At 41.4% G+C, this 23,919-nt stretch overlaps 1 protein-coding gene across 1 annotated transcript in view; it reads right to left on the reverse strand.

Annotated features, from left to right (window-relative positions):
- LOC126278537 (galanin receptor type 2-like) overlaps positions 1-18,755 on the reverse strand; it is a 1,269,802-nt gene extending 1,251,047 nt beyond the window's left edge. Inside the window, exon 1 of the mRNA XM_049978712.1 lies at positions 18,616-18,755. Coding sequence (XP_049834669.1) covers positions 18,616-18,650 — 35 coding nt within the window. The 5' untranslated portion in view covers positions 18,651-18,755. The remainder of the gene's footprint in view (positions 1-18,615) is intronic.
- Between the last annotated feature and the right edge of the window lie 5,164 nt (positions 18,756-23,919).

Genomic DNA, 23,919 nt, shown 5'->3' on the forward strand with positions numbered 1-23,919 from the left:
GCCTACCCTACAAGCTTAGCAACAGCAGTACGTTACATGCATTGCACTCTGAGGCATCTGAAAGATTTTCATTTATAACTTTACGCTCGCTTCCTTCCAGACTCGGGTCACTTACCTCAAACTGATACATTTACTCCATCGTTCCTGACAGTTTGTATTATACAATCACCCTGTATATTTTGTACAAAGATGTTACGTCACAATTACTTCAAAAATAAGCTGTTAATTAACTTTTATTCGTTGCAACCTATGTAACAGTTTGAAATTTCTAGGCAAAAGAAACACGTGATTATTTCATAGCTTAAAGTACAATTCTCAGGCAGATAGCAGCCCCAAAAGATCGTGGGAAACAACTTATTACAAAATTATTTTGCCATATTATTTCTCGAAAACTCAGAAAATAAAACGACCTCCTACGACAGTTATTTTGTCTTCGCAATTATTTGGGAAAGTCTGAATATATGCAGCCTATACGATAAAATCTGCATCGTAAATATTTAGCTGTAGCATATGGCGCATACATGAATTTGACAAAGATGATCACGGTAGGCGAATGCTGAGGCATTTGATCCCAGTTAATGAAGGCGATATCCAGTGAAAAACGTGTAAATGTAATTTAAGGGACCTTTTAAAATGTACCTTTAGAGTTAAAATCAAAGAAATTACTGACCCCATATTTTCTTTTCGTTTTCAGTGGTCACTGACACATAGTCGTTTGATGCAGAATTTTAAGTGTATAAACAAATAATTTTAATGGGAAATCAGAACGACGTAATGAATGAATAATTGCTTTGTTTCGAGTGTTTTTATAGATAAATTGTACTGTTTCTTGTCAGACGATATGCCGTAAAACATGATTTGTGTTCATCGTTAGGCAAAGGAGTGCCAGAAGAATCTGAAAGGATACGCAACGTTATTAGCACAAGTGGAAGGGATTAAAAAGTTTTTATAATTTCAAAAGAGGACCATTTGAACTTAGATCAGAAAGTAATAGGCCTCCTTATTTGTAAGTAGTAAGAGAAGAATTCCACCATATTTACTTATACGCGACTGAATAGCATGTCGTATTAATTGCAATAACTTTGCGCGAGACGCTACAGAACATCTGGTAAACTGCAACATAACAGCTACAGATAGTGACAGTTATTTCAAGACAATAGAATCGAAACTACGTAGAAATGCTGTTTCTTTAGCATCAGTTGAACTTCCTCAATCTTATTCGGATATTCTTTACGTTCATGAAACATCAATAACGTATGTGAAAGAAAAACAGATGCACGTCTAACTTTTTGTATTCAGTCATTACAAGTAATACTTATAGCATGGGACAGTTCTGGGAACGGATGTTTTGAACATATCATTGTACCGGTATGGACGTGAATCATGGACTGTTTCAAAGTGGAAACGAAGAGAATCGAAGCGTTTGGGATATGGAGCTATGGAAGGGTATAGAAAATTAATTGGCCTAAATAGATAAAAAACGATGAGGTTTTCCACAAAATCGAGGATAAGAGATCGTCAGATCGTTAACAAGAGAGGGGGACAGTATAATAGCATTTGTATTAAGACATTGGGTATGGTTCCCGTAGTACAAGACGGAGCTGTAGAAGGTAAAAACTGTAGGTGAAGACAAAATGGAATAAAAACATCAATAAACTGAGGACTTCTGGTGTAAGTGCTACTCTGAGGTGAAACGTTTACATAGGAGAGGAATTTGTGGCATGCCGCGTAAAAGCAGAAATGATTCCCCTACCCCCCCCCTCCCCCCCCCCCCCCCCACCGCAACACCACCACCACCACAAAAAACAAAGAGCAAATAAATAAAACTTGAAGGGGACGTAGCACCACTAGTATGTTGTGACTGAGTGGAGCAGTGAAGCTAGAAAGCGGGTAACCACTTAGCGATACGGCGAGAATGCAAAAGTTGTTCGTTGTAATGAGGCTACTATGAAATACCTAACCGGCACGGACGGCAATCAGAATGTGGTACAGGTTAGAGAAGTGAATCTAAAAGCAGATCAGAGGAAAGAGAATAACAAGATGAAGTCAAAGCGTTCACGAGTGAAATAGCGTTATGTCACTTTGTAAGTCCGTGGACGTAATAAAGAACAGAGCACCAGGCCATTCCACACGTGCTATGATAACCCGGTGCTGGAGGCTCCTTTCATTTCGCTTCAGTGAGTGTCGGTCCACCACGCCGAAATACTAAAATACTTGACGTTCTGGCTGTTAGCATGATTGCAGATTTAGCCAGCAGGCATTTCTCATGCGTATCTACAGGCCACAACAACTTTAATAGCTTCATCTTAAAATAGCTTTTGGGAAGGTTAGAGCTAATTTACTTTGTTTTTGATACAATCCCACAAGTATAAATTAAGAGACTTAAGAATTACACGACCTCTTAGGGGAGCTGACAGGAATGCATTCACCAACTCACTTTCGTTGAAAGCGGCTATGCATTAGCGAACGTATACGTTAACGTGAGGAATACCTCGAGCGTGAACCAGCCAATCGTTTCGTTATCTATATTGAGTGAGACGCCTTCGAGAATCATTAAAAGTAAAGGAAAATAATTATAGGCGTTAGTAGTGCAAGCAGCTACAGTGACCAGTCTAAGGTAATCATTAAAATGCTTCGTGGAAAATCTGGACTGAAAATTATGGTGGTGATGTACATGAATGTTTACTTCTCGCCTAGTGTGTCTATCGTTATTAACGTTAGGATCAAGTGAAATTTATGCATCAATTTCCTATACCTGACGTAAAAACTGAGCATTACTTGCGTATTTTAGCAGATTTAACTACACCATATGCTCGTAATGCGTTTCTTGGAAATTCCGTATCATTTCGGGGAAACAGTGCTATAGCAACGCTTTATGAAGTGTGCAGGTGGGTTTGGACCCCCAACACTTTTACCCGACCTACTCAACATCAATCAAAGGCGAACGACACTCATCGAGGGATGGAACGGACACATATCGTTGGAGTAATGTCATTCAGCATTTAGAGACTCGTTGGGTGGGAGGCCATCGGCAATTAATTTTCGCCGATTCTCCACACCGTCCATGAAGCCTACATGAATAACGGTTACCTTGACGTAGCATGAACTCCAGTTATATGCTGAAGGATGACACCACCATGACCGTACTCTCTAAAGACTAACTTTCTTCTCTTGATCAGTACCGTGTCTTTGCTAGCATGTATCACAAGATCTTGGCTCTACTTTTAACTCATTGGTGTGCTGGCAACGAATTCAAGAGCGTGTACATGGTCAGTACAAACCTCGGTACTATTTTACTTACATTGATCGTGTTTCGACAAAAATGAACACAGTGTAGTGCTACCTACAGTTCAATGTAGGGTGTTCGAAAATTTCCATTACGAACATGGGGAACTTTTATAGGGAATGAGTACGTCATATTCTGAGTAGGAGCCCATGTCATGAAACGTACCGTTTCCATGCTACAACAGTTAAAAAAAAAATGTTTGCTAAGTAGGTATGCTACAGGGTCGTCATGGATCGGAATTGTTACGTCAGATCGCCTGATGTCATTTGACGTCTGTCCCACCCAGGTTCGAGCCTCATTCATGTGTCCGTGAGTATTAGAACAACGTGGTTGAGTGCAACGTTTGCAGAATACACCGTAATGATCCTTCTGAATGGCGAGGCTCAGGGTAGGAAAGGGCTGCTTGTCGGCTTTATCAAGACCGTTCTCCAAGACATTAAATGAATTCCCAATTGCGAATAAGGACAAGCATCAGCTGTGGAATGGAATGACGACAAAGAAAATTTGTGCCGGACCGGGACTCGAACCCTGATTTCTTGCTTATCGCGAGCGGTCGCCTTACCATTTTCTATACGTATAGCCACTAACAAATTAATAGCACATATACCCCCGACGCATGCAATTCAAAATATTATTTGAATTGACGACCGTAATAAAACCAAGTAATAAAGGTACAGTTTTGGTGTGTCTCAGAAGCAACGTGGGTTCCCTAAACCGTGATTATCGGACGCTTGACTCGTTGTGGTCGCCCACTAGATCCAGAAGTCACTAGACACCGACACCTATATGAATACCATGTTATTTGGTCCTTCGAATGTCTTCGATACAATTCCATATAGTCATATAATGAAAACATCTCCATCTTAGGGACTCTGGGACAAGATCATAATGCTTATTAGCAAACCTAACTTAAAACAATGTTCATAGCCAGGAGAAATCGCCAAATCTGAAAACAATTTGTGTGGTAGAGAATGCTAGGTTCAAATGGTTCAAATGGCTCTGAGCACCATGGGCTTACCATCTGAGGATATCAGTCCCTTAGAATTTAGAACTACTTAAAGGTAACTAACCTAAGAACATCACACACATCCTTGCCCAAGGCAGGATCCGAACCTGCGACCGTATCGGTCGCGCGGTTCCGGACTGAAGCGCCTAGAGCCGCTCCGCCACTCTGGCCGGCAGAGGATGGTAGCACATTGTAAATATTCATAGTGTAAACTGAACTGATGTGGATTGACGGAGGGGCGGGGGGGGGGGGGGGGGAAGGATGGGTTTCCACCCTTCGGCTTTATAGCGGCTTGAAATCTGACGAGGACCCTTCCAATGTGGTGTCTGAACGTTTATGGAGAAATGAAACCATGTTCTTCTTAAACAGCTGAAAACAATGAAGGACATGATGTTGGACGCCGGGGTCTGGAGGGATGCCTACGTTCTGATTACTCCCAAAAGTGTTCCGATGGGTTCATGTCACGGCACTGGGTAGGTAAGTCCATTTCAGGAATGTTCTTATCCACAGAACCATTGCGTCACAGATTTTCTTAATGACATGGTGTCATGTCATGATAATGCAAACCATCACCATCTGTGAACTGGTCTTCTATTGTACTCAGTAACAGTACCGTGAAAAAAAAGTCACATTCTTTCGTATTTCGCGCCTCCTTAAGCCCAGTTAGAAGATTAACCACAAATAACACCCCCACACTTAACACCACCTCCTCCGTACTTCACTGTTACCGCTAAGGAAGATGACAGGTGGCATTCCTCGGATATTCGCCAAACCCAAATCCATCCATCAGACTTCCTCAGGAAACAGCTTGATTCATCATCAAATCGCTCGTTTTCAGTTATCCACTGTCCAGTTTCGCCGCTCTTTAAGGCCCCTCAAGAGTGGGTTAGCACTGACTAGAGAAGTGTGTGGCTTATAAGGAGCTTCTGCACATACGTACCCTATTTTTGAACTCTCTACGCGTAGCCATAATGCTAGGTGGATTCCTGGTAGCAGTTTGTAACTCATAAGTTCCTTCTCCTGATTTCACGCGGTTTTCCACAACCGCACTCCCCAATGCGTGACGGTCCCTGTCTGTCAGAATATGAGGTCCACCAGGTCCTGAATCAGCTGTTGTTGTTCCTTCTCGTTTGCACTTCGGCTAGTACCACCAACAACATTCTATTTAGGCAGCTTTAGAAGGCTTGAAATGTCCATGACGTATCTGTTACTTAGGTAACATGGAACGAGCAGTCACGGTTCGATGTAGCTGAGCTTTCCTGACACACCCATTCCGCCAATAATGCTCCTCTGTTGACAGCACAGTAGTGGCCTCCTACTTGCCACCGGGCTGGTGCACCTCTACCACCAGCCATCATCGCATTACATTAGAGTGTACGGATACAGTTGATCATGTAGTGCATACTGGGTGGACAACTTAGCTAGCTGCAGAGGGCTATTTTTAAATGTTACAGCCGCTTATAGGAGAGTCAGAATGCTAGGTAATTCCCGTGAAATGCAGAAATTACCATAGGGGATATCGCTTAGTGTAGGGACCGTCAGTGTTTGAAGTACTTTACTACTATAAATGAAATAATTTTGATATTTACTTTACTTTGTCTGTCGCAGTTACATATTGGTTTTTGCGTTATGACTAGCTTAGATCTCCCTGGTTCACTTTCAGACGTATGTAGTAGCGTCAGCAAGACGTCATGTCTGTATCACAATCTCGCATCAGGTTTGCTACGATATAATTGGTGGAAATATCAATTAGTGCTCGATAGCACGTAACAATTAACTAATGGAAACATTGGCGAAATAAATCTTGAACTAGCTAAGGAGGAAGGAGAACCTAAAGCTAGTAAATGCAGATTTCTGAATTTGATTTATTCGAAGAATCTCATGCAAACGTAACTCACTCGTTCACAGGTGACTTAAGAAACGCTAGTTCAAGGTGTTCCTTAGTATCGCTAGTCTGTCGTGAGTCCGTATCAGATACGATTGTTAGGTAGGAAAAGGAGATACAGAGAAGCACTAAAGGTTAGTGATGAAGCACTTCAGCGTCCTGCAGATTCGTCTAACTGCTGTAGCAAACATTGTAAGACATACTGAGTGCAACACGCCGGTGTATACGTTTAAAATTTCGAGAGTTTGTTGCTAGGAAGGTTAAGCAACCAATAACCTCCCTCACTAATTTATCGATATACAACTATCACGGTATTATCACAGAACTAGAGCTTTTATCCACGATAATGTCCTTTAAGGTACGTGGTTGCTGATTAAACTAAAATACTTTATCAAGTACTGCTACCCGTTTCTTCATGGAACTTATTTCAGATTACCGCCATTGCTCAATTACGCATTAATTAATGAGGACGTTGGCTGTATTTTAAATGTAGACCATATTACTGTAAAATACGCTCCTGTGAGTACTGGGTTACCCTAGCAACTCTTAGTGGAAGCTGCTGAAAAGGGGGTGATTCATTAATTGAGATTGTCATGCGGAGTGCCCAAATTAAATTCCAGGCACTGCTAAGGCTTTGTCCTTGCTATGAGGACTGCGCCGAGGTCCATTCAGACTATTGAAGAGTTCCTTGAGAGCTAGAAGTTCCAAGGTCTGGAAAACCGGTAGAGGACGGATAAAGGTGCACTGACCCGATATCCCTTCTCACCGTATAAGAATGATGCGCTATGGCGGAGGACGTCATGGCAGTCTGTCGACATGGGCGGCGTGGTCCGACTGCCATGTTTATTTTTTTAAATAATTGTAGTTTACCGAAAAAAATTTAAAAATGTATTTTGGTATCGCATCTAAGGTAACTTAATTTTGCACCGATAGCGACAATATTCAAAATCTAGTCGACCTGTTGATACCGGCGAGAAATACATAAAATAACAAAGACAAATGAAAACTAGAGAAGCCCAATAGGCCTTTTTACGTAAATAAAGTTTAAATAAATATTATTCAATAATTGCACCGAGCCCGAATTAAATAAAACATGCGAGAAAGACAGAAAGAAAAGAAAGGGACCTACCACGAAGGAATGATCCGAATGTGACGGAAGTTGGTACCGAGGAGCGAGATGGCGCCGTGGTTAGCATACTGCACTCGTATCTGGGGAACGATGGTTCGAAGCTTCGTCCAGTCATTCTGATTAGGTTTTCCGTGACTTACCTAAATCACTCCAGAGAAATTCCGGGATGGTTCCTTTTAAAGGGAACGGCCGACTTCTTTCCTCATCCTTCCCTAATCCGATCTTGTGCTCCGTCTCTAATGACCTTCTTGTCGACAGAACATTAGAATTTAATCTCCTCCTCCTCTCCCCCTCCTCCTCCGGAAATCGATGTATGTGTTGTACAGGTACCAGTGATTACAGTTTGAGAACACTCTGATTATTTATTCAACAGAAGCTGCTTCACAAACTGAGCAAATTAATAACGCGTTGGTTTAACTGTGGCCCTTAGGCGAGCAGCTATTCGGCCCAGCATTGCTTGACAGGCTTGTTGGATGTTCTCCAGAGGGACATCGTGGCTAATTCAGTCCAACCGACGGCTGGAGGTCCCTGCCCATAATGCTCCAAACATTCTTAGTTCTGCCGGTGATTTCCTAGCCAAGATAGTGTTTGGCAAGCACAAAGATAAGAATATGAACAGTAGAATCTCTCGCCACCGGCGGGTGGCCATTTCCGTGCGAAGTGTAAAGCCAGAATGAATATCTGTGATGGGCAACAAAATGTGGCGTAGAATATCATTGACAAACAGCTGTTACGTAAAGGTGCCTTGGTTGACAACTCCAGGTTGTCGGACTGTATGACGGCTGAAACACACGTTGGTATCCCACCACTGGCCAGGGAGTCTCCAGACACAGCTTCGCTGGTTATTGGGCTCAGTTCTAAGCGGGACTCATCACTGTAGACAATACTATACCAATATCTGAGATTCCAGGCTGAGGACTTACGTAGAGTTTTCTCGAATTAATCATTAATTTTTCGTTTTTTTTCTAGATTGTAATCATTTGTTCGTCTGTACATGTGCATCACATGTACTAATTTCTGTCTCAGTCGGATAATTCTTTTGTGGTGCGTCTTTTTTTGTCTTAAAGTGTGTAAGCGGCGACCAGAAAGTTTCCGTTACAAGGCCGTACAGTCCAAAATCGGCATGCCAATTAGTTAAAATCGCCATGAGCGCTGAGACATAACTCCCACCCTCGCACCAGCTAGAACATGTCTATGTCGCAAAATTCCGTGTCCTGCTGCGCAAAGAAGTCCGAAACTGTTTGTTGCGAATCCTCGCCCGACAGGAGTCATCGACTAGATGTGCCCTTTTTAAGGGACAGAAGACGTGACAATCATTTGGGAAGAGTTAAGAACCATTGGGCGGGTGCCTGAGTGTTACCCACTTCAGAGTCCACATTGTGGCTGGCGTCCCAGATCGACCGGCATCTCGTCTCGAATCGCAACGAGCACGGAACCTGGTGCACATTTCCGCCACGGTTGTTATCCACAGATATGTGGTTCCATACGCATTCTTCACTCTCCGTTGGATGCCTACCGGTGTCTGTCCTTCGTCAGCCAACAAAAGAAAAGAGCACGCTGGTCCTGCTTTGACGAATTTAGTAACAACGCCGCCACGTTTGACAATAACGTCGTCACATTTACGTATTTACAGCACGCAAATACACGAATGCCACTCTAATCTCTGCCACAATGTCGATGCTTATATACAGATGCGCCAAAGAAATTGGTATAGGCATGCGTATTGAAATACGAAAATAACAACTGCACAGTAGGTAAATTGGCAGAATACGGGGCAGAGGTCGGTAACGCCTATATAACACAAAAAGCGTCTGTCGCAGTTGCTAGATCGGTTACTCCTGCTACATAGCAGGTTATCAAGATGTGAGTTTGAACGATGTGCTATAGTCGGCGAACGAGCGATGGGACGCAGCATCTCCGAGGTACCGATGAAGTGGGGATTTTCCCGTACGACGATTTCACGAGTCTAACTTGAATATCAGGAATCCGGCAAAACATCAAATATCCTTCATCGTTACGGCCGGAAAAAAAGATCCTGCAAGAATGGTACCACCGACGACTGAAGAGAATGGTTCATTATGACAGAATAGCAAGCCTTCTGCAAATTCTCTGTATGTCCATCTTTCTAGTGATGGTTGCGGGACTCGGTTGTTCGATAGAGGACGTCAAATTAAACGCATTTCAGCAGTCAATTTTCAACCTTATTTTATTGCGCAACTAGTTTCAGCTTTTTACTACGGCATCGTCAGGCCTCTGACCGATGAGTAGGAATAATGTACCTCACTTGTGATCAAAACAGGGGCCAGCAATACTGCTGTTCGCAGATATTTGTTTCAATGACTACTTCAAACATTACCTGCCGACTCAGGTGATGGTTGAAATGGTCACTGCAACAAATATGCAAATTTCAATGCTTGGCCATCAAAAGTGTTAGCGTGCGAGTCATGCAACGAAACATCGTCGATATGGGCTTTCGGAGCCGAAGGCCCACACGTGTACTCTCCACAGCTGCACGACACGAAGCTTTACGCCTCGCCTGGGCCCATCAACACCTACATTGGATTCTTGATGACTGGATACGTGTTGCCTGGTTGAAAGAATCTTGTTTCAAATTGTATCGAGCAGATGGACGTGTACGAGTATGGAGAAAACTTCATGAATCCATGTACCTTGCATATCAGCAGGGGGCTGTTCAAGCTGTCTGACACCCTGTAATGGTGTGGGGCGTGTGCAGTTGAAGTGGTATAGGATACGCCTAGATACGACTCTGACAGGGAACACATACGTGAGCATCCTGTCTGATAACCTGCATTCATTCATGTCCATTGTGCATTCCGACGGACCTGGGCGATTCCAATGGGACCATGCGACACCCCACACGTCTCCAAAGTTACTATAAAGTGGCTCCAAGAATACTGTTCAGAGTTTAAACACTTCCATTGCTCACCAAACTCCCTAGCTATGAACATTATTGAGCATATCTGGGATGCCTTGCCAAGTGCTGTTCTGAAGAGATCTCCACCCACTCGTGCTCTTGCGGATAGATGGACAGCCCTGTAGGATTCGTGTTGTCAGTTCCCTCTAGCACCACTTGAGACATTAGTCTAGTCCATGCCACGTCGTGTTGCGGCACCTCTGCTTGTCGGCGGTGGGGGGTGGGGAGGTGGGTACGGGCGGTGGGAGGGGCTACACGATATTAAACCGGTTTACCAGTCTATTTGGCTCTTTAGTGTGTCCACATTGCAGTCTCTCTACGCTGAATATACGCTCCAGCAATGCCCTCAAACGGAAGGTTTCTGTTCGCCCATCATAGAAATATGAGGCACCCACCGCGACCCCCAATAGATCATAGCTACAAACAATCAGGTAAACTTCGGATCACAGCTGCTGAGAGTATCATTATAACTACGTATACGAAAATTTTCTTTTTCATACATCTATTACTTGAAAACCTAATACAATAGATGATACACAATTAACAAACACGGAGTCTTGGTCTGTGTAAACTCACAGTCTTAATGCTATATACACCACAACCACCACCACCACCACCACAACTATTGAGAAACTTACGTGCTTTCTTTTTTGGGTTTGCACTCTAGCACGTAATTAATACATTAGTTATGTTCTTGAAATAAAGGAAACATTTATAAGGACAAAGATTATAAAACGACTCTCAGTATCTATCACACTTTTCCCGTGATTCTAAGTAATGTAATTGTTAACTTTCGGAAACTAAATACATCAATACTTACTTGCACTCTAGAAAATGACACTACATCCGAGAAGGTATGACACTGGAAGTGGTACACCTCTACCTTCTTAACCCTCGCTCAGATACTAGAGGGAGATCAAGATGTCATTTTGCGGTTAGTATTTAGTCGAACCTTGATGACGTATACTACTTTTAAAGTCCAAAATGTAGATCTCCTGAAGTTAAAGAACAGAATGCTACAGGCGTAAGAATCCTGAAACTTATGATCGCTAGCTCCTATCCACCAGACTAAAGCACAGTGATACAAAAGATCACATCACAGCTATACAAGGGGAAGAATCTTGTTTCAGGAAAATAGTTCTCGATACCTTGGGAAACGTCTATACTATACTCGCTGGCCGAAGTCGCTACGTTATGCCTAATGGTAATTCTGAACCTTAAGGTAACGTTTATATTGGAATAAATTTCCTTCGTCGGCAAGGAGAGAAGATATGGTGGTGTGAAGTACCAGGAATTGCGTCACAGTCCTTGGGGAAATTCTAACCTTCGTAGTGCCTTCTGGAGTGAGGGAATGTGACACTGAGATGGAGACATGAAACGGTCTATGCCGAGCTCTACGCTATCTCTTCACTTCCGTTAGTATCACCAGTACTATTAATAACAAACACATAAAAAGCACAGTACGTAATGCACGCAGTCCTGAACCACCGTTTGAAACACTGGACACGATGTCTCCGAGAACATGTACAACACACTGGCTTGCTACTACAATTAAGTCACACCGAGCGTACTTAAGTACTTCACTTGCGTCGTTCTCCGTACTAAGTGTTTATTTGCTTAAGTTTTATTCGTATAAGAGTATTCGTTTTCATTCATTGCAGTTTTTGGAAAGAAATTTAAAATGCGCGCTCGAATTAAATTGACGATCGCTAAAAACCCTGAATGACGTTTCCGTACATGAACTACGTACTATACGACATTTATTGCTTTGCACCACAGTTGTAGCTATACCTAGGAAAACGCATAATTTTAAATTTGTGAACAAATACATCTTTTGCATCGAACTGAATAAAATTTCACGTCATATATAAATACCAGAAAGTGAGAAAAACAGTATTTAACAACTAATTGTGTTTTTGAAAGAATGAAATCACACATATACATATTCAGGACTATACTTGACATTTCTGAACATGTACATTTGCTCAGTACAATATGTAACACTTCCATAAAGCAGCATCAACTGCGAACATTGTAACCAACATTAATTCATAATCGTGAGGTCTTCATATGATGGCCTAATTTCTAAGGAATTACATCGTAGTACATGTATTTGTAGTCCCTGTATAACAGTATTAATGTAATTCTTGTACTTACTGTCAGCATAAACGCACGGGACAGGGTACCACCAAAAAATTTCCTCGGAGGTCTGTTTCTCTGTTTCCATTTTTTTTCTAACAATACCGCTGATATTTGAAGTATGGATAATCAAATATCGTCATAACCCACGTATATCCATTAAAAATGGAGAGGAAACGTAACTTCAATTTTGATAATCGTGAAGTGATTCTTATTTCCAATGTAGTCTTCGTATCGAAATCCAGTTGCAATTGTAGGTAATTTACTTTATCACCTGAATTATAAAAAGCACTCCACAGTAAATACGCCGTTACAGAAGCAGTGCAGAAAGGATGCTACGCAGAGGAATGGGAATGATTAGTTTCTGACATAAAAAAGAAAAAAAACTTCATAGCAAAATTTAGGACACGACATCGCAACCTCATACCATTTACCTATAATCACGTAATATGTAAAGGACCATTGATATACGGTAGAGAACTGTGTTAGCCATTTCACGGGAGTTGCGTAAAACAATTACACTTCTTCTTTGCACAATACATAAAAGGCCTTTTGACATCGACAGAAAACAAACCAGATTCTTCAGTGAATCATACGGCAACCGTAACTAAAATTATTCTACCTTGTAACGACAACAGCCAAGGCCGCATGAGCAATATTCTATATTTTCTCGTCCAGCTTCTTTGGATGTCATTGAAAGTGTCCCCGTTTTATGAAGTTCTAAATGATTTCTCAGCTATGGATATCGTTCTTGAGTAGAATAATTGTAATATTTATTCGAATATTTTGCTTGAAATATGCGGCAGTATTACCGACCGATGCCGTTTGCATTCTGGGTTATTTAGCACATCATCCTCGGTTCATACGCATTTTGTAAACCAGATAATATGGGTCATAAACGAAGATTATCAAATGTAGAATTTAAGTTTTGCAATACCGCCTTGAAATCAAGCAATTTTTTCAACGGAAGTAATAATTCTGCAGATACTAGATCTATGATGTATGTGAACGGAAGTGGGAAGCTGTACAGCTGTAAAACTCTTAGAAGAGGTAGAACCAATTATACGAACACAGTACCCAAGTTTCTTTCAGCTAGATTTGTAATTGAATACACTGGTCAGAACCCTGTTATGAATAAGGTAATCTTGATTAAAATGTTGCGAGCTTCATCAGACATCAAAACTGTTGAGTGTTAATTTTAGACACAAAGTCCACATACGAGTTACAGATCACTTCACAGTTTTCTTTTTTTATCTATAATATCTGGTCCAGAATGAAACTGTACTGAATACAGTTCACAAATAAGTTGTTTCTTTTCTTGGTCTCATCGGTATGATATAGTATACGAAATAAATAGTCAATGTCATTTACAAGTCCACGACGAAGTGCTTGAAATTTTATCTGCAGATTGATACGCATCAAATTTATAATACGTGTTCCACACATTAAAAGGTGAACTATGACAATATAATGTAGAAACTTTAAATTATAAATTGTAGAAAGTATACACTGATCACTCGTAAAACAAAACAGACCATTGATGTCCAATGCGCTAATAAGTAGACAGTTGCGATAGGTCACATCTTCTTCCTTAAAAATGATAATAATCAGCAGCTATCATGTGATCAGTCACCAAAGGCATAGATAGTTTCCACGATCAATCCAAAACCGCAGTTTTTTGTTAGCAAGTTCCATGGTGATACATATACAACCATAACAACGTTCAACATCACTGTCACCTAGATGTTCCCCATAAATAATAACTTGGCAGTCGGCAAAAACGCCCAATTCTGAGACAAACTCGTGATATGGAGAAGCCTCTCTCCATATTTCGGTTATGAGTAATAAATACGGAAATTATAATGTGCATGGAATGCTTTCCTGTCTGGTGACTTCCAAGAAGGTAAATGGTTTCATAGGCAAAATAAAGAAAGCGTACATCCTAACGAAATTTCGTCGAAACTATTTGACAAAATAGTAATACAATTGTATTGCACCTAATACTCTTTGACTGAAAAAATGACAAGAAAAGAAATTTATTCTGATATAAAGAAAAAGATCATAATTGTCTACGCAGGTGTACCTGGGACCCGAGAAAATGTATAACAACAGTAGTGATTTCTTTATGCAGACGCTTCAAATTTCGGAGGTAATATAAATTTCATACGCGAAATCGCAGTAAAATTTGCAAACGGTATACGTAACACAAATCAGTTAGAGATTTTTCAAATTTGTGTTTAATTTAAAAGTCCATGTGTTCGTTGATCATGTGATTAAAATGTAAATTTTGCCAGACCCACTATTCCTCCATCTAATCCTCGAATGATCATTTGAAGGGCGGCATGACGTCCATGAAAACAACCAACATTCCTACAAAAGGTGGAGGACGAGTTCACATTATTTTTCTGAACACTTAGGTGCTTAGGTGCATGAAATCATGTGCGATATTCATTACCTAATATGCAGTGATTAGTAAAGCATATACAGGAAGTTTTCAGAAAATATAACAGTATGCCCGATAGGTGCCCAAACGTACAACCCCACCTAAGCTATCCATCTGAGCTATCCATAAATAGTCCAAAAGAGAACACCCAGTTCCACAATGAGAGCACATTGGCTAATACACTGGATTATTATTCAAGAGAATCTCCGGTTCCAGTACACGAACGGACGTCCAAATTTAGATATTCCGTGTATTCCCCAAATAACTAGAGGCGCCGTGGTACGAATGAAAACGACACGGTTGCTTTTCATCCTTACACTTATCGAATACAAGCTGCGGTGTATCATGAGCTTTACAATGATATTTTCCTCTTCTCGTTTCGCAAATGCAGTCTGCCTGTCTCTCTCTCCGTAACAAAATTTGACATGTTCCAGAGGCCCATCCTACATACACTTTTAATTTGTAGGTTTTTGTTGTAATACACTCCTCTGTAGAGTGAAAACACTTTCAAGAAAGTGTAACGTTAAAAATATTGACAACTTGTAACCATATCGATTATCAGTGGAGATTGTTTTGTCATAAAATTTATACTAACGTACACATGAGCTTGGCTCGTCACCCCAGTCAGTTTGTTTGAGGCTGCTGCGTATAATTTAAAAGTCAGCCATTAGTACATTGCTACAGAAATATTTTAAAGCGATGCCCTGTGGCAGTTGCATTGCATCGGTTGCGTTCGACATTTTCCCGACAGGTATATCCATAATACATTACATGGCTTTCCAGTCATATACAACAAAAATATTTTCATCGGTACTAATGAAAACCCGAAAACTTGGTATAAGACATTACTATCTGAGACGTATTGTCAACACGCACATCGTGTTTCGGGATATAACGTCAGCACAAACTCCATATTACTTTTAAGACTTTGAACACTTTCAGTGGTACAATGCGCCAACACATTATTGAATTTTAATCTATAGTTTGAATAAATTTGTGTGAGCATTTTAGTAACTAGTGTTGGTATCATTCTAGATTAGTTTTAATTCAAGAACACGTTTTTCGCGTCGAGTGCGCTGCGTTAGGAACTAGCTATTTCGGCTCTGCAGTAACTTCATAGTCAGAACAAGAGGTCCAAGAAGTACGCAGAAGCCTCCATATTGCCTGTCTGATACAACTGGCACATATACAGAACTCTCGGATAAACTAATGTCACCGACTTCCTTAACTAAAAAGTAATGTTTAAGAGATAAGTGAATAGCGTTATAGAGTATTCGATACTCTGTTGCTGCAGGAAACTCTCAACAAGCAATGGCAAATTAGACATATACATATTTCAGCGAATTCATTGTCAAAATTTAGTACGTAATCTTTAAATATTTTACAGCTATCACTAAGTCTTATTGACTTCCTTGATGGCGAATAATGGGGACAGAATCGCGGGTTGTGTTCACCGTTTTCACATTCTTCAATGATAACATGGATTTAAGTTATTATCTGCACTTAAAGATATAGCTAACGGATCACTAACGGAGAATCCCCTAAATGTAGCCCAACAGTGGTAACAAATGATTGGTGAAAGTCTTTCCTCAGAAGCCTGTTGTAAAATATTCGATCTCTGTTCAACAGTCTTTTTCACAAATACTGAAAGTGCTTCAAACCACTCTCAGTAGTCAACGGGCTCTCCGCTGGTTTAAACACAGCAAGCTACAATTTGAGAACGTCGCTGTACTTTGCGTCACAGCTGAAACCGATCATCAAACTTCATCCTGCGCTATCCTTAGAATTATCAGAATGATTTGTTTCCACTTTCCTGTAATAACTTTAACGCATAATATATAATATTGTTCGTTGCGTCAGATTGGCTTACTTGAAGTTGCATACATATTTTCGTCGACACCTCTTCAGCAGAATTCACTGGTATAGTTAAATAGCTACCTCACTACGTATGGTTAAACGTCTGTTTCACGTAAAGATATTTAGCTAATGAAAAATATCAATACTGTAGTCTGACATACACAAACAGATGGAGTCTTTCAAAATAGGAAGAAATACTTTCATCTTGAGCGTACTAAACGGCCATTAGCCATAAAAACATTGATTTTATTGTAATTATTATGTAAAAAACGAAGTACGCAGGTTTTGGGCCCAAAGTAGCAGTTTATGGTGACAGTTTGATATTTGAAACCCTGAAACATTTTCATAGCTGTCGCAGGCAATAGAGATCACAAATGCATTCAGATTTCGTATTACGTATTGTTTCTCCGTTGGCTGCAATGAATGCCAGAAGAATGTAACTGTCTTGAGAGAAATTTGAGATAATGTTAGATCCTCACTTAGAAATCGTAGTATACAACACATTGCCCCTAACAATTTGAGCAAATTGAGATCTAGATCAGGAAGATCAGGTTACGCATAGGCACGGCAAGAATAAAAGAAGATAGCTAGTAATATTCTTTCGACGATTCGATTTTGGCACTTAGCAAAGAGCAAGGAGGGCGACGTCGCATATTGTTAGCTCCTAAGACTTTCCTACTTGGTATCTGGAGTAAAAGCAGCCTGGTACATTTTGAAGTCCTTTTTCGTATCCCTTTATGGATAAGTATCTGAAGTGAATTCATGTCATATTACTTTACAGCTTCTTTGTATGTATACTGACAAATGTGATTTCTTTGTCTGTTAAATACTCGTATACAGGAAAAATCACGTAAACCTTGCACCTTTTCCGACGTGTATTACGAAGAGTGGTATCTCTTATATCAAATGAAATACTGAAGCAAAGATATTTTTCTTCTTTTTTTAAAAAAAAATTGAAGATGTACTTTCATAACAGCATTCAGAAGCTGCTGGAAATAGGAGTACAGTGATGTAATGGTAGCTTAATTTGGCACTGAAACTTTCCACAAGTGTTTCAGCATTGATCTACAATTGAAATTCAAAGCAGCCTGAATTGGCCGTACCCGCGTAATAACCGCCAAATGTAGCACTCGTTCTGGGCTCCGTCGTTGTACGCAGTGAGACGACATGTAAACATTACTGGGGCTAAACCTAAGTCCTCTTGGTCGTACGGTGTATGAAAAACGACCGCGCTTGGGTATAGTTGTCGTAACTGAAACAGTACCTTAATTTTAAGCCTATCAGAATTGGCTTCGGAAAAAAATTTCAGATGTATACGTACTCATGTTCGAGTTAAGACTTTACGTGGAAGCTAGTAAACAGCCGAAACTCTTGATACTACGACGAATTCTGATATGAGAGCACCAACTGGCACTGTTTACACTGCAATGCTCTATTACCGGCGCCTTTGTCTCTATTTTAACTCTTTTCTGTTTTTATTTTTTTTGGTAACTTACAATGCCAAAAAGATAACCGTTATATCTCGGAACTCATCTTCTCGAGAGCTATCCCCTTTGAATAACGTATATAGTCTCATTTAAAACAACTATACACGCTTCAAAACTTTTGTTAGCTACAGTAACGAAGTAGACTCAGTATGCAACAAAATTACGTGCCCCTCTATGCCTTACCACAGCTCGAAACAACGTTCGTTACCTTAAACGGTTCCAAGAGTGAAAGTATAAGGTTATTCACCTTCTGTACGTATAAATTAATATATTGTAAGAAAATGCAATTTCCATTGTGATCTTCCTCATATTTTAATAAGTATGCTCTCATTTGGTAGAGCACGAACTGAGGAGTATGACTGACTGCCAGAACTGGCTTAAGTGCCGTATAACAAGTGACAAATCGTTAGCGGACAGCGCGAGTAGTGAGAAGTGAGAGGTGACGTACAGGTCGCAGTGGTCGGAGGTGCCGTTGTCTGCCATGTCGCCGGCGGGAAGGCGGCGCGCGCGTCTCTCCGCTGGCGCTACCCCAGGTGCGGGAGTAGCCTGTACTGCCCTGGCCTGCACTGCCGCGACGGCGTCCGGACGCACACTGAGCCGGCGTCGCCGCGGAGACGACGCGCCTCCGACAGAGCGGGCCCGCGGCTGCGAGTGCGCATGCGCCGGCAGCGTCTTCGTTACGCCGGACAGCTACTGCCGGCGCGGATCCCGGCCCGCACGTCGTTAACGCTAAGGGGGCGCCGAGTGGAGCCGTCGCGGGGGTTGAGTGGTCGCGGGTCGGCAGCGGCGAGCTGCGAGATGACTTGTTTGGCCTGACGGGTAGCCCGTTCCACGGCGCTCGGCTGTTTAGCGAATTTGAGTCGGCAACCAGGTTGCAATGGCCCGACTCTGGACACCATAGTAGGCTTTAATGTCGTCAAAACCTAATTAGTTTGCGTGAACGAGAGCTGACCACTGAAGAGCTACTCCCACAAGCGAATGGTCCAGCCCGACATGTTGAAACTTCCACGAAATTATAAGGACGTAGACTTCCGCGGCCGGTGTTGGTTCAAATGGCTCTGAGCACTGTGGGACTTAACATCTGAGGTCATCGGTTCCCTAGAACTTAGAACTACTTAAACCTAACTAACCTAACGACATCACACACATCCATGCCCGAGGTAGGATTCGAACCTGCGACCGTAGCGGTCGCGCAGTTCCTAGAACCGCTCGGCCACCAAGCGGCCGGTGTCACAGTGATTAAAATTCTTCTGGGAATTATGCCGCGTCATTGCTAAAAACTGACAACAATAATAAACTAAAACCGCCGTTTCGGCACTGCACGACTGGCTTTGCATGGGGATAGGTGCTTCTATTTATTACAGACTATCGATGTCTGACGTCACTGTTGTAAAACATTTCATTGGCCCTCTAATATGATTGGCTAGTCATGACGTAGGGGAAGATGGAAGGAAAATGGCTATTCGTGGATGACCATGTCGTGAACGATTGGTAGCTGTCCACCAATCAGCGTTCGGCTTCTGGTCGGCAAGTTTTCCTCCTGGTGTGCGGAAGCGGACTGACAGTTGGTCTACAGCTGTTTGTGCAGATACGTCCGTCTTCCGTGTAGCTTCTGCCCCGCGCCCCCTCTCGGACCGTTGGACTGGGATGACCGGCAGCCGACGCCGGGAGTTTGTAGCCATCTTCTCTGTTGATGTTGTCAGGCTGCTTAACAATTTCAATCGCCTCCCGTATTTTGCGTTCTCTCAACCACGATTCTTTCGCCACTACTCGGGCTACCTTTACATTTCTGGAAGTATACAGAGCTGCCGAAGGTAAACTCGGACACAGAGTGTACCGGAAACCAACGCACACTGATCGGTATATGCCGGCGGAGAGCCACCACCACCTAGCTGAAAAGTATTCTGATCGGCGTACGTTAACTACCCGAGCCTACCGTATCAGCGATGAAAAAAACATGAAAGAAGACTTAAAGGAGCTACAACACACGTTTTGTGCCAACGGCTATGATGACAACGTCATATGAAAGGCAGCTGTAACCAAAGGGTTCAGATCACCAAAAGAAAGCAAGGAAGAGAAGCTTCCACTGGTACACTTACCATATGTAAAAGGCGTCAGTGAACGGCTAGGCAACGTCTTCCGCCGACGTGGTTTCAACCTGATTTTTCGAAGCAGTCACAGCACCCACGAAATGATAGGTTCCAATACGGATGTAATAAACAATCTTAACACTGCAGGTGTTTACGAACTACGGTGTGAGTGTGGAGCTACCTACATAGGACTTACAGGGAGACCTGTCAGCTTTCGAGTAGCAGAACACGAACGCTTTGTACGATTACAACAGCATAATAAATCGGCGATAGCGGAACATCACCGTGACTTTGGACAACCTATCAGGTTCCAGTAAGCCCGAGTACTGGCGAAAGAATCGTGGATGCGATAACGCAAAATACGGGATCGATTGAAATTATTAAGCAGCCTGACAACATCTACAGAGAAGATGGCTACAAACTCCCGGCGTCCTGGCTGCCGGCCATTCCAGTCCAACGGGCCGCGAGCGGTCGCGGGGCAAAAGCTACTCGCGACACGGACGTATCTGCACAAACAGCTGTAGAACAACTTCCAGTCCACTTGTGCGCACACCAGGAGGAAAACTTGCCGACCAGAAGCCGAACGCTGATTGGCGGACAGCTACCAATCGTTCACGACATGGACATCCACGAATAGCCTTTTTCCTTCCATCTTCCTTTATGTCATGACTAGCCAATCATATTAGAGGGCCAATGAAAAGTTTTACAACAGTGACGTCAGACATCAATAGTCTGTAATAAATAGAAGCAACTGTCCCTATGCAAAACGAGTCGTGCCTTGAGGAAGGCCGTTGCAATTCGGCCGTAACTCGGTTTTAGTTTGTTATTGTTGTTATTTTTTAGCAATGATGCAGCATATTACCCAGAACTTTAATCACTATTCCACGAAATTCTTATTACGGGAAGAATATATGAAATGAGATGCACTGTAAACATTTTGAAACGTCCCCTTTGAAAAATTATTCAATTGCTGTGCTGGTAAACCTCTTACTTTATTTGCTTTTCAAACAGCTGAGCAAAACTGAACGCATTCAGACATTACTCTCTTTACTTTATTCTGATAAACACTAAACTGACACACAATATTTTTAGCGCAGCGGAATCTGACTTTCAAAAATCCCTACAAAAGAATGACCCTGACTAACATTAACCTATACCTTTCACAAATCACTTACCTCACAAAATCTTCGTTACTCAAGATACTGCAATACAGCGAGCGCCACTACTGCCAGCTAAATAAAAGATTCGAACTACTGAAGGCACTAACTACTGATAGGCATAGTTAGCAAATGAAAGATTTTAATAGAGAGCAAACAATGTATTTACCTCAATAGTGTTCAAATGTCATAATGTATATAGTAGTTCATGACATCCAGTCTTACAAATTTCAAAACTCCGCCATCTCTCTCCCCACATCCACCACTGCTGGCGGCTCAGCTCCAACCGCGCAACGCTACGCGCTGTTCACATCCATCTGCCCAACGCTACAATGGCGAGTATTACAACAATGCCAACCAGCCACAGACTGCACACAGCACAGCCAGTGATCTTCATACAGAGCGCTACGTGGCGTTTCCAATAAAAAAACCTGAACACCCTACTTACATAGCCCCCATGCTCCCCACAAAAAACAATTTACAAATGGTTTTGGGCAGTGGCCATTAATGATTTGATAAAATTTTTCATAATTACAATAAGAAAGAAATCAAATGCAAACGCTTATTGATACAATGTTGGTCAAGCTAAAATTTCCTCACAGTCCATAAAGACAGTTTGATTACCCATCAGAGTAAAATTGCAGTGTTTTTTTTTCTCAATGTCTGAGCAGTAAAAGAAAATGCACACGGAAGCAGAGGATTTCCATGCTGTCTTGAAGAAGTAGTTTTGTCCTTCCAACGGGCAGACAGTGCTTACTCTTGACATGCAGACAGGTAAAGGGCCACAACAGAGCACACCCACAGCAGAGTCAGTCGAAGTTTTGAAGAATATTGGTAGGTGGGTCATCACAGAACAGACCCACTGTAATCCTGGTAGAGATTACGGTATTGGTGGGCCACCAGAGATGCAGACCCACTGCAGTCCTTGTATAAATAATGGTATTGGTGGGCCATCAAAGACGCAGACCCACTGTAGTCCTTGTAGAGATGGCCAGCAGCCATCTGTTGCGACTGTGCAGGTGCACAATTACCATTGAAGAGTCTTGCGGAGAATACAGCAAGTCCGTAAACCACCACTCGTGCACTCACAATTTTTTTTAAATGTCCTTGGAACCAGCAATGCTGTTATCCAGTCCCTTGCTGAATTATTATCACACGTGCAAACACTATCAGTCCCTACTTCTTACATATTGTCCAAATACTAAGACCAACAGAAAAGTGTGCAGTGAAATGTAACTTACAAATCACTTAATTTGATGAACTGGTGTCAATTACAATTTTATAACATAAGAATACAATTACAAAGGTACAAAACACATCATTAAAGAACATAACAATACAGATAACATTTGTGGTAATGCAGGCTTTACAGAAGAATAGGTTTAAACATGTACGTCAGTGTTACAGCAATTATGACATGAGTAAATATATAAAATAAAGAGAATAGTTTTCGAAACATTAATTTCACACGTGAGCATTAAAACAAAACACAATAAATAATGTCTAAACATCTTTACAAAGTAAGTGTCATAGTATTTGAAAAATTCTACAGCATAAATCTTATTAGCTAACAACTTAAAGACAGGAAAAAGACAAATACACTAGGGTACATAAACACATAGCGGAATAATACAAAAGGAAAGACAGGGTTCGTTTTCAGTGTGACATTTGGTACTGCAGTCCAACCCAAAACTACGTTCTGTAGATCTTTGGTCTTATTTCAACGTTTGTTTCCACCAAAAAAATCCTATCCAAGCATGCTTTCTGTATTTATATGTTCACATATTTCTTACCTCATTATTTATTATCCAGTATCTTACCTCATCATTTATTTCCAAGAAAATCCTACCTATACCTGCTTTCTGCACTTTTTTCATATAACTTCTCAATGCATTTCTTCCAATTCATTGCAACTCATTCTCTTATATAGTCTACCCCTTCTTAAGCTATCTTAAATCTACTGAGCTCAGATGCTAAACTAAGGGACGAGGCAATGCAGAAGCACAAAACAATTAATACAAACAGCAATGAAAAAAATAGAAGTTGTCAAAGCATGCAGCAGCAAATCTAAATTACCACAGCAAATGCAACATTACAACTAATATTAGGCAATGCACAGCAAACAAGAAAAATAAATCCGTAGTAAAACTGGCTTAACAGAGTAATACAAAGTCAAATTCAGTAGCACTATGCCTGGCAAACAGCAGCAGAAAATGCAATAACTAATATCTAAACATGACAAAGCTCAAGCAGAAAAAATATTACACTACAGATGGCTATGTCTAATACCTGTGTCAGATCTTAACACTAAAGTGATGCATCAGAAAAACGTACTGTGCAAGAAAGTTTCCAAGTCGTTCAAAAAATAATTATACAATTCCTATGAGAGGAAATGTCTATTTGTGTTCCTCCTTTTTTACGAAAATACATCATAAAATTACTCTTTACTGAGTCTGTAGACAGGAAATAGTTCTATTAGTACTTGCATTAAATTTTATTTTAACC

This window comes from Schistocerca gregaria, chromosome 6, assembly GCF_023897955.1.
Source record: "Schistocerca gregaria isolate iqSchGreg1 chromosome 6, iqSchGreg1.2, whole genome shotgun sequence".
Classification (NCBI taxonomy): Eukaryota; Metazoa; Arthropoda; class Insecta; order Orthoptera; family Acrididae; genus Schistocerca; species Schistocerca gregaria.